The 12756-nt window shown below is 34.4% G+C and overlaps 1 protein-coding gene across 1 annotated transcript; it reads right to left on the bottom strand.

Annotated features, from left to right (window-relative positions):
* Positions 1-10692: 10692 nt before the first annotated feature.
* On the bottom strand, positions 10693-12425 carry LOC105778731 (uncharacterized). The gene is made up of 2 exons (XM_012602487.2): positions 11270-12425; positions 10693-11066 (listed from the first exon to the last, which is right to left on the bottom strand). Exons 1-2 carry the CDS (start codon positions 12049-12051, stop codon positions 10853-10855), a joined length of 996 nt encoding a protein of 331 aa, XP_012457941.1. The 5' UTR covers positions 12052-12425; the 3' UTR covers positions 10693-10852.
* Positions 12426-12756: the final 331 nt, after the last annotated feature.

Raw genomic sequence — 12756 nt, 5'->3', positions numbered from 1 at the left:
GCCCAAGTATCCAAGAATAGCTTGGTCACTGTTGGATCGAGCTCGCCTTTTAGCAGATACATGGGCATTCTAGCACTGAATGCAAATATGTTACCCATTAACTTCGAGTCATGGCATAAAGTGCCCGAGAGTAACAAGAACCAAGCTCGGATAACATTAAGGTAACAAAACGTGTATGTCATTTATAATACTTGGGTTTAAGTTTCATTTACATTTACTTTCTTAAGTTGTGTTTTTTGTAGGCGAGATTTGCTCTAGAGGTCTCCGATGCTTATGTAAAGAAGGCATTGGGAAAAAGATGGAGAGACCATAAGAGCACTTTAAAGAAAGACTATTTTAAGACAAAAACAACACTCGAGGAGAGATTACAAAATGTCCCGCCGGGAATGCTAAGGTACCAGTGGGAAGAGGTCGTTAGATTTTGGACTTCGAAGAAAGGAGAGGTATGTGTAACTTATAAAATTTTGTAATTACTTTGGTGTATAGTATTTCCTAATTAACGTACTAATAATTTCATAATGTAGGATCGTGAAGAAGTTGGAAAAAAAAGTAGGCAGCAACAAAAATTTACTCACACAGCTGGGTCGAAAAGTTTTGCGTGTGTAGCTCATGCAGAGGTATTTTCAATTTTTTAATATTGGCAGATATTTATTACTTACTTACATTAATATTTTTACTATTGTATTGTAGGAACTGTCGTCCGGTCAAAAAGTTGGACGCCTTCAACTTTTTGACATTACACATAGGAAGAAAGATGGAAACCCTATGACTCCTGAAACTGCAGAAATTATGGTACGTTTGCTTAATTAATACAATTTAAATTGTTTTAATAATTTATAGTGTTTATTTTCTAATGATTTATTTCATTTATTGTAATGCAAATATTGTTAAGTTATGTTGCATTGGGTTTTTTTAATATATATTGCGTTCCTAACTATAGGATTTATTTTTTAGGAAAAATTAAAGGATAAAAAGGCGGAGTACGAAGCGATTGCTTCCAGTGATAGTTCTGTTCATATTGACGACATTGATAACCGGATTATCACTGAAGTTTTGGGTCCTGAAAGGTATGGTCGGGTTCGATTTCAAGGATATTTTGTTAACCCATCCCAATATTTTGGATCTAGCTCGCAACAATATATGCCTTCGGGGAGTCGAGCCAAGTCAAGTTCGAGGTTAAGAGACCAGATGGCTCAGATGCAAGCGACAACAATTGAGCAAATTGCACAACTTAAAGCGGAGGCAACATCGAGAGAAGCTGAGGTTCAAAAAAGATATGAAGAACTCCAGCTACAACTGAAAGCAGATGCAGAATGAGAGAAGCCGAGGTTCAACGAAGTATGAAGAACTCCAAAGAAGACTTAAAGCGATCTGGCAAGAAGAGAAGCGGCGGCACTAGAGAAGCACAGTGCAGCGAGGGAAGCAGAGGCTAAAGCGAGGGAAGCAGAGGTGCAATGCGGGAAGCAGCAGAGCGGCGTCAAAGTTCGATGAACTCCAGCAGACTTGAGCATGATGAAGATGTTTCAAGATGCATAAATTACCGCCTTAGACTATCGTGTAAATATACTTGATTTTGACTTTTAATTACCATTTTAACTTTTAACATTTTTGTAAGAATAATCTGAAATTTATTTTATTTATTGATATTTATTATTTGTTTAATATATAGATTTATTACTTTTGGCGTGTTTAGATATGATTTCTTCGATTTGTTTTTACAGAGGGTGAAAATATAAAAATTTTATTTTACAAATCATCAAATTTAGTGGCGTTTTAAAAACGCCACTAAAGGTGTTGGCCTTTAGTGGCGTTTTGGTCAAAGCCCGCTAAAGATAAGGGTCTTTAGCGGCGTTTGTGGAAAAAGCACCACTAAAGATTATGGTCTTTAGCGGCGTTTTTGAAAGCGCCACTAAAGATTAGGTTCTTTAGTGGCGTTTGTGGTCGACGCCGCTATAGATCGTGGTCTATTCGGCGTTTTTAGTGGAAAGCCGCTAAAGATTAGGTTCTTTAGTGGCGTTTGTTGTCAAAGCGCCGCTATAGATCGAGGTCTATTGCGGCGTTTGAGAAAAAACGCTAAAGACCCTGATCTATAGCGGTGCTTCTAGCACAAACGCCGCTAAAGATCAGGGTCTTTAGCGGCGCTTCCACTAAAGCACCGCTAAAGGTCTTAGTCTTCAATGGCGTTTGTGCTAGAAGCGCTATAGACCAACACCTTTAGCGGCGTTTATTTCTAAAAACGCCGCTAAAGTTAGCGCATTCATTAGCGGCGTCATTGCGGCGCTTTTCAAAGCGCCGCTAAAAGTATCTGCGGCGCTAAAAAGCGCCACTAAAGGCCTAAAAAAGCGCCGCTAAAAGCCTGTTTTGGTGTAGTGCCTATATTTAGTGTGTAACTCGTATTATCAATTTAGGGCCCCTTTGGATGGGCGGTGCATTTACCTGTAGTTAATGTAAAAAAAAGGTGGCGATGAGATTAGATATTGTACCGATACTGTAGTGTAAAACAAAAAGACAGTTAAACACATTGCACTAAAGGTAAACGCCCAACCAAAGGGGACCTTAGTTTAAACAAGCCTCCCTTGGTACGATCCTCGGAATACTTTTTGTATTTTGTTGTAATAAACTATATTACAATTTGACATGTACACTTGCAGACATCACCCCTAATTTATATATCTGATTGAAGTTTTCTAAGCCTAGGCACATGCATGCTGGGGTACGGTCATTCTTACATTTTTCCTATGCTACCATCTGGGATGGCCCAACAGCAATGGCACAGTCATTCTTACATTTTAAGCTCTCTTTTCTTCAAACGAAATTCCTATAACTGCCTTTTTTTTCCTTTTTAGCATGGCTAGGACAGTAAGCAGTTATGGATGATTTTGAATGAATTTTCTTCCTCTGACCTTTCTGCTCTAGATTTCTCTTCTTCTTTTCTTCTTATCTAAGCACACATGCTCTTGAAAGCTGAAACTGAACTCAAGTTCTGCAATTACATTCATTGACTAATAGGTTTAAACTCCGTCCTTTTATCATTGATTCCTTCAATTAGAGAAAAAGAGGCATCAAGATCCATGAGCAGCTTCAAAGTCCCAACCTATCTTCCACCCCTAGCCACGAAAAGGGGATGGAACAAAGAGATAGAGAGTCCCCGAAACTAAGCAAAACTCATACAAGAATGAGACGTGGTTATAGTGATAGGAAACGAAAACATGGCTAGATGGAGAGAAAAACTCGAAGCCACCAAGAGAGGAAAGGACCCAGGACTCCACAAAAGCCAATCTCAAACCTTTAACTCCGATGGAGAGAGAAACGGAAAACAATGGAGAGACATAAAAGCCAACAGAGGGGGGAATGGAGATATAGACCAAACCAATGAAAAATTGACAAAAACAGTGGTGAGAACTAAACAGTCAAGAAATCACTCTAACAGCTTGTTTGGTTTGGTGTATTGGCATAGCCAATACACCTCTAATCAGTGGGCCCCACTTAGTACCCCTTTAATACTTTGTTTGGTTGAAGGTATTCCTATTACAGGTCTAATACACTACTGACCTAATCCTCAAAATTCACGGATTTGTAATCCCACCCTTTTGCTCAGTTTAGCTGTTGTTTCAGATTACCCTCCCTGTTTTACCCTCCCGATTGGCTTCCCCTTTCCTTCTATTTCTTCCTTCTGTTTCAGTTTAGCTGCTTCACAACTTAGCCGTTCCTTCTGTTTCAGTTTAGCTGCTTCACAACCTTTTCTTTTCTTTTTCTTTACAACACAATTTACAACGGTGGTAAAGAGTACGTTGCAGGCGATCCGTGAGAGGGGTCTCCGCACTTTCTTAAGGGAGCTCAAGGATGATGGCTTCACGTTCATAGTTCCACTCTCTTCCTTTCTTTTGTTATTTCGATTTCTTATAATTTCTACTGTTTATTCGATTCAAAAAATGGATAACCCACCTTATTTACTGATTTTTTTCCCTTTCTTTTCCTTCAGGAAATGCTTCTTCGAAGGAAACCTTCTGTAAGTCCAGCTCCTTTTTTCTTAATTGGAAATTTTACTTTATTTTCACGAGATTTGGATAAATAGAAAAAGAGAAACTTTAACTATCCTTTAAATTTAAGCTTACCAAGAAGAATTAGAGACTTGAATGTAAATCCGCTTGATTTGGGAGAAATAATGGAAGCTAGGAAGATTATCCACTTCAAAGTGAGATGTTTCGATTTAAAGATTCTAAATTACACTTGCATAGATATTCAAAGGGTCTGCTGGAAAGGAAAAGGGGGAAGTGATTTTATAATTAGAAACTGATTCACCGGTAAACCATGTGAATACTTTAGCTCTTAAAGTATTTAGAAACATTTTAGGATTTAAACCCCAACTTTCATGGGTCTAATCCATGTTACTTTCATTGATGAAGCTTAAGCCCCATATTTTGCTATTACAAATGAGAAAATTGTTTCATATAAATCTGGTATGGCTCAATGAACTGTGTTTGAAAATGACAAAAAGTTGATAATTTTTCGGATAATATCATGATGTATAACAAGTACTCTTGAATAATATCATGATGTATAACAAGGCATCCCATGTGGACATACCTAAAGTGTATTATAGGGATGCATTTGTCAGAATTGTTAAATGTTTATTGTGATGCATTTCAGATTGCTAATATAATAATTTTTATTGTTATGTCTTTTATTTATTTAGTGGAAGTTCCTCTATGAGCATGTACACCAGGTAGATGCTTAAATTCTTTTATATGTTGGATAACCAAGCCTTGTTTTGTTGTTTCGTATATCTGTTGAAAGTCTTTGTCTAAAGCAAGCGAGAACGAGCTTGAGGTTCGGGGACCTCCGCTTTGAAAGCCTTTGACCCTCGTGGAAATCCTACAAAGGTTTTGGTCACCTCTTATTATGCTTTGCTATATATTTTCTTTGAGAAGAATGAAGTATGATGTTTTGTCCGGTGATTTTGGTTGTTGGGCGATAACTTCAAGAGTGAAGATTCGCGCGTTCCTTGAGTTTTGCATTTTTCCTTTTTATTATAGGATATCTTTGGTACAGCTCCATGCAATATCTTTTTATGTTTAGATGGTATCATTGCATTTGCTTTATCTGCAAAAAGGAAAAAAATTCTATTTTCTGCAAAAACCTGATCATTTTCCAATTTAATGGAAACTGGTTTGGTTGCATCTAAACATAATCTTTATTTTAGCATGAGTTTCTTCTTATTCCTTCATTTTTCGAGTTCACTTCATTGTACTTGAAGACTTTAGACATCTTTACTTCTTTAGAAAACCCTCCAAACTTTATCAAATTCACATTATCTTCATAACTCTCTCAATTTGAATCACATTTAAATCTATTACATAGTAACAAAGTTGTAATTAGAAAACAAAAAACAAATAACATTCTGAATAGAATGAAAAGACTAGCAAAACAAATAGAATAAGTACTTACAACTTAGCTGATTCTTTTTGTTCTTTCTTCTGTTTGAATTCGTGAAACTTGTGGATTATATCTCAGCGCCTTCACATCATCATCTTCACTTTTTACAAGCAATGCCTTTTTGCTTCTAGCTCTAACAGCTCCTTCACTCTTCATTTTCGGATCATTATGTTCAATTTTGGACATATTTTCATTCTCCCCAAAGTTTATCATTAACTAGTTGTCTCCTTTGTGTACCAACCATGTATTGAGTGTAAAAAAATGTAATATAGTTCTATCCTTCTAAGAGGCATTTAAGACTCTGAAGCCCCTCAGCAGAAATGCTTCTCCAAAAATGCTATAGTTTTATTAATATTTTATAATTTTGTGAATAAATTTGATCTAATTAATAAAAAGAAAATTGTTTAAAGTCAATTAACCATTGAATTCTGAAAAAGCCCTTCCCCTATCCCTTCATCAAGACGAAAAAAAGAGCAGAATTTATGTTGTAATTTCTTTTTTAATTCCTGTTGCTTGTTTATGATTAAAAAAAATGGGGGGATAAACCATATAAAGTTGAAGCAAGCAGAGAGTAATAATGGAAGGAATGAAATAATTGCCAATTTTAGATGCCAAAGTTGACAAGAAAAATACAGTATGAATGGAAGGAAGAATTCCATGGCATCTAAAATGGCTAGACGAAAGTAAAGGAATATGATGATGCCTCATCCCAATCTATGCGTATGTATATATGTATATATATATATATACACAAAAAAATCATAATAATTGTTTCGAATGTGATTCTACTTTTTGGAGCTTTACTTACAATCTTTTTTCTTACCTATTGGATATCAAGATATGCAAAAGAGAGACAAAACTATACTGTAAATCTAATTTCTTGTATTAGATTTGAACACCGTGATTGCAGACCGCATTGATTACATTTTTATTTTAATAATATTACATATAATCAAGTAAACAACTTGATTAAACAACAAATATTCAATATATTAAAATTGGATTATTAGATATAATCATGTAAACAACTTGATTACAAAACAAATATTCAATTGTTATTATGATTGATTAAAACCAACTTCAAAAAAAAACAAGTATAGGTAACATTGTTGATTAGAAAACAAATATTCATTGTTAATGTTAATGTTATAGTTCTATTTTTTCTTCGTTAAGATTCTAAATTTGTATTGTACATTTTCTTTGATAGTGTGATATTGCTTCCCTCTTGAAGCGGCTTGTTTGATTGCTTCCTCCACCCACAGCTTGATCGTCTTCTTTTCACACAATCACTGTAAGTTCTTCGGCAATTAAATTATTTAATTTAATTTTACTGTTATTGAAATTATGATAGGAGAAATGTGACCCTTTTACTGCAATTTGACAATATGGAACACATTAATATATTGCAGTAATGGCCCGTCTGCCTTTAATTGCACAAAGTGTAAGGTGTAAAAGAATTGGTATTGCAGTGACAATATGGTTGGAAATCTGTAGAATTGCGATTTGGTTCTTATTTAGAATGGGTGCCAGCCTTAGCCTTCATAGTTATAGACCAAGGATTAGGTCCTATACCTTAGATTTTTATGCACAACAGGATTATGTGAAGAGGCTTGTATATGCTAGTGACGAGACTTGTATTGAACAAGTTAGGATGAATAGAACTGCCTTTTTTAAACTATGTGAGATGTTAGAATCGATAGGGGGATTGAAGTCGTCAAGGTTCATGCTTGTTGATGAGCAAGTAGCAATGTTTTTACATATCATCTCCCATCACCTGAAAAATCGAGTTATCAAGCATCACTTTAGAAGGTCCGGGGAAACTGTAAGCAGAGCATTTCATAGTGTTTTAAATGCCATCATACGCTTACAAGATGTCTTATTTAAAAAGCCGGAGCCAATTACAGCCGATTCTTCTGACACAAGGTGGAAATGGTTTAAGGTATTAGACTGAGTTTTATATATAACTTGTACAACATTTGGTTGACTTAGAATTAAATTAGTATTCTAACTCAAGGTTTTATATCATGTGATATAGAATTGCTTAGGTGCTCTTGATGGAACCCACATCAAGATTAGGGTGCCAACAGTTGATAAACCTAGATATCGCACCCGAAAAGGTGACATAGCAACAAATATGCTAGGTGTTTGTACACCGAGATGCAATTTGTTTATGTTCTTCCCGGTTGGGAAGGTTCGATTGCCGATGGACGGGTGCTTGAGATGCCATTAGTAGAAGACATGGACTAAAAGTTCCTCATGGTACAGTGTATAGTTAGAGGAATTTGAATTATACGTAAAGATCAAACTTTGTTTGCTGAATTAATCATTTTTAGTCAATTTATTTTATAGGTTGTTATTATCTAGTTGATGCTGGATACACAAATTGTGAGGGATTTCTTGCACCATTTAGAGGACAGCGATATCATCTGAACGAGTGGCGTCAGGGTTATCAGCCAAGTTCTCCGCAAGAGTTTTTTAATATGAAACATGCCTCAAAGACGTAATGTCATTGAAAGATGCTTTGGCTTATTAAAACTTAGATGGGGAATACTTAGGAGTCCATCGTTTTATCCTGTAAGGGTGCACAATAGAATTATTATTGCATGTTGTTTGCTCCATAATTTTATTCGAACCCATATGAGTATTGATCCCATTGAAGCGGAGGTGGGAGAAAGATTACCTACTAATGTGGTGGATGACGATGAACCGAATATCACAAATATTCATCCATCGGATGCTTGGGCTACTTGGAAGATGGAACTAGCCAACCAAATGTTCGATGAATGGCAAGCATCTAGAAATTAGTTAGGTTTAGGGACAATTTGAGTTTGAATTGATTTGTTGATGTTATTTTATGTATCTAGTTTATTAAACTTTGGTGGTCTTTGATTACAATTCAGATTGTACTAAACTTTGTTGAATTATAATTTAATTATCTTTTCGTTCAAGATGTGTTATAAATTTAAATTTAGTATTGAACTACCGATATAATATTATAAACTGTTCACCTTTTGATTCATGATATTCAAAATATTAAATAATGTTAATTTGTTTTTTTCTTAAGAACAATATGTCGTGTTCCACCAACGGTGCTTCTTCTCAAGCTTCTCGAGGAAGCAAAAGAAAATGGGTTCGAGAAGAGGATGCGACCTTGGTTTCTTGCATGGTGGATTTGCACAATGTAGGAACATTTAATCTTGATACGGGTTCAAAGCGGTTATTTGAATGAGCTAGAGAAAATGCTAGAAAAGGCTTTACCAAGAGCAATTTTGAAGGCAAGACCAAATATTGAATCTCGGATTAGGTGCCTAAAAAGGGAATGGTCAGTCGTCTACGACATGCTTAATGGTCAGAACAACAGCGGTTTTGGTTGGGACGAGCATAGGCAGCTCGTTGTTGCTGAAGATGCAGTTTGGAAATCCTATGTTAAGGTAAAATGTATTTCAAGTATTTATTTGTTTTTTTACAAAACACATGGACTAATATGATTTCCTCGTTTTTTTTAGAGTCACAAAGAAGCCTCTCAATTCGGACATCGTTCTTTCCCTTACTACAACCACTTCTCGCCATATACGCAAGAAATCAGGCGATGGGAAAGACGCTCAAACAACTCTCGATGTTCTTGAAGAAATACATCCGAGGATGAACGCACTACTGATATGAATGAAGAGAGAAACACATTCTATGATCAAAGTCGACGTCTCTTTAGACGACATGGATGTTTCGCACGGATCCGCGAGGAGATAGAGACCAAGGGGTTCCTCATCTTCAAACAAGAGAAAGAAGAAATCGATGCTCGTGATGATGTGTATTCTTCATTTGAGGAGGCCCACCTTGTTGGGGAAAAATCCAGCCGTTGGCGATAAAATCGATGGGAGTATTGCCTCCGGGTGGTAGTTCAATGAAGTCGAAGAGAAGATGGAAGAGAAAGCTTCAAATTTATATTCACTTTATGGTCAATTGAAGGTTTAACCGACGATCGGTATGATGCTTTGAGTAAAATTCGATCATCCAAATCAAATGATCGTTTTCTTTAGTTTACCTTCATTGTCTGATTGGAATGGGTCAAAAGATTTCTTTCTCACCATTAAATATCAATGTTCAAACTTTTGATGTTGTAAAACTATATAACATATGGATTATGATGTACAATTTCATTTTCATCTAACTTTTCTTAGTATAAGTTAATTATGTTTATGCGAAAATAATTCTCAAGTTATATTTTTATTTTTATAAATTCATAAGAACATTTTATGAAATTATATTTAATAATTATTATTTTAAATTGTATTAAATCATATATTTTAATTAAAATATATTTAATATTAATTATTTCAAATTTTCATTTAGTATCATATATTATGATTTGAGTAAATTCATATAAGAATATGAATTATTAAGAATTTTATTAAATTATATACCAAAATTATAATGTATTTAATAATAATTATGTTTAAATATGATTAAATTATTTATTATTGATATTAATAATCTTATTAAAATTTAAATAACAATAACAAATTTCGCTAATTATAAGAATTTTATTAAATTATATATTTTAATTAAAATATATTTAATAATAATTATGTTTAAATATGATTAAAATATTTATTATTGATAATAATAATCTTATTAAAATTTAAATAACATTAACAATAATCATTTACCAAAACAATTTTCGCTAATTATAAGAATTTTATTAAATTATATATTTTAATTAAAATATATTTAATTATAATTATGTTTAAATATGATTAAAATATTTATTACCGATAATAATAATCTTATTAAAATTTAAATAACAATAACAATAATCATTTACCAAAACAATTTTATGCTAAGGGTATTCTAGTCATTTTAGTTTTTTCCATTATGCTATTACACCTCTATTCCATTCAACCAAACACAAGATTACTATTACGCCTCTATTCCATTACATTCAACCAAACAGTGGATTAGCTATTACACCTCTAATCCAATACACCTCTAATCCCAATACACCTCTAATCCAATACAGCGAACCAAACGCACCCTAAATATATTTTTCAGTAACAGATCTAATTATTACGAAATAAACATTAAAATTATGTTTCTTAAAGCATAGAAACCTTCCGAGTAAACTCTTTCCTAATTGAAAATATGTACACTAATTGATTGACGGTGCCAACACTTTGAGTGGGTATCAAAATCATTTTTGCTTATTTTCTGTCAAAAGACTTTATCAATTATTCCCAGCTTTAGTTTTTTCAAACTATATAATTTCAATCCTTTGTAAACGACATTGATAAAACATTCACATTATATTACACCAAGAAACTGTATAAAACTAGATCAACATTCTTAAATAGAAATTTGCCTCCACTTGCTGCGACAGGAAACTGGTCAAATTTCATAGACAAAAAACAGTGTGGAAAGTTCAAGAACATCGGCAGCAAGAAAACCAGGAAAACCAACTTCGACTCGAACCATTTTGGGGTGAAACCGGGCTTTGTGCCTCCTTTTCCTCTGTAAATTCCTTCTTCTCCTCGTCCAGCGGCTGCTGGGGCAGTGGTTGCTGCTGCTGATGTGATCCCTTAATGTTTTGGTCAGCATAAACGGAGCTCAATCTTCCACCATCAGTGGCTGTCAACCTGAAATGAAACCGAAAACAAGTCAATGTAATGCTTTTGGTGGCTAAAGGAGATGATAAGCCCGCATCAGAAATCTTTTCAAGTACAGAAATTTGCTAGATTGGAAAGTGGCACGGAACCGAGCTTAACCTATTTTCTACTAAAGAAAAACGAAAGCATGTAACTATGGACATAAGATGAAAGGAGAAACAATTAGAACTTACACAGGGAAGGTAAAGGAAATGCTGATATTGCTGTCCTCAGAAAGGCTGGACATGCAATTCATAGGCAAATTTTTCACTTCTGCGGTAGGTTTCTTTTTCAGGCTAAGATTGCCAACAGCTGCACTATGATCCACAATCGGAGAATTGTCAACTGAACTTTGAACCTCAGCCTCAGTCATCTTCGGCTCGCTATGGCTATGGTCTTCTGCAACTTCATTGGTTTTGGCCACTGTAGCTTCATTTCCTGAATCTTTGGCTGTATTTTCATCCATTGCAGCCATATCATCCAACTCTTTCAGAGACGGTAACACGTTCTTTTGAGCAATGATTTGCTCGTCTAACTTGGTCAATTCTCCAGACTTGTATAACATAAAGAACTGATCCTTTGAGAAGCTGCCATTTCCCACATGAATGCTGAACAATGATTCATTTGAAGCAGTACTCCAATCCATGGGCGTTGCAGGCTTCTCACTGAAAACCGAAGACGGTATCCTATTCGGTACGTAGACTTGCTTTTCTTGCTTATCGGTTGAACTCGCAAACGAAACACGAACCTTTTTTGGTGATTTGAGTTCGGATTTCCCGGTATGATCATCATTGGAGCCATTGTTTCCAAGGAAATCAAAAAGGTCCTGAGATGAACCTGATCCTGATGAGGAATAAGAGTCTGAACTTCCATGGCTTGACAATGGTTTAATTTCGTTCAAATTAACTTCATAATCTGTCAAATAGTGCTTGCTGCTTCCTTCCCCTTCTTCATTAAATTCATGACCACTTCCCATATTCTGAATCAGAATTGGCTTCGTGAGGTACAAAATTAAAGTAAAAACTAAGGAAATTTACCTAAAATCTCCGTTGAGCTCCGAATACAGTAGAAACATATATAAATGAATCAAAACTCACTTAAAACATTGACAATAGTATTGGATCTTCAAGAAGAGCAATCATACTCTCTTCAAAGCAGTCTGCTAAAAAAGGGATGAAAGATATGCAAAAATGGGTAGCAAAGAGGAGATTTCGGATGGCTAAACGAGCTTCTTTTGGAGGGTTTTAAGAGACTAATCTACCATATTTCTTCAAACTAATTGAAACAACATTTACCAACTTACTAACATAGTGAGGTTGGGATTTGTTTTGGTGAGTGAGGTTAATTGAGTGCTTGTAATTTTGATAATTAGTTTACCTTCTCCATCATTAATTCGGGTTTCGGTAAAACGCAAATAACAAAACAATCCCAACTCATAACAATCACAGTTTCTTACCAAAAGTTTTAATAATATACATGATATTTTATTATAAGAATTTGGATTTTTTATTACTTTTTAAAATAATAATTAATTCATAATTAAATATTGATGCTATTTTAAATATTTTATATTTATAAATAAGAATTTTGATTCTATTAAAAATTAAATAAATTTATATAATTTATATTAGTAAAAAGAATGTGATAATTTTAACATTCTGCTTACCATTCTTACAAAAGT

Source organism: Gossypium raimondii, chromosome 4 (genome assembly GCF_025698545.1).
Source record: "Gossypium raimondii isolate GPD5lz chromosome 4, ASM2569854v1, whole genome shotgun sequence".
Lineage (NCBI taxonomy): Eukaryota > Viridiplantae > Streptophyta > Magnoliopsida > Malvales > Malvaceae > Gossypium > Gossypium raimondii.
Note: the sequence above shows the minus strand (reverse complement) of the source record. Positions and strands in the feature narration are given on the sequence as shown.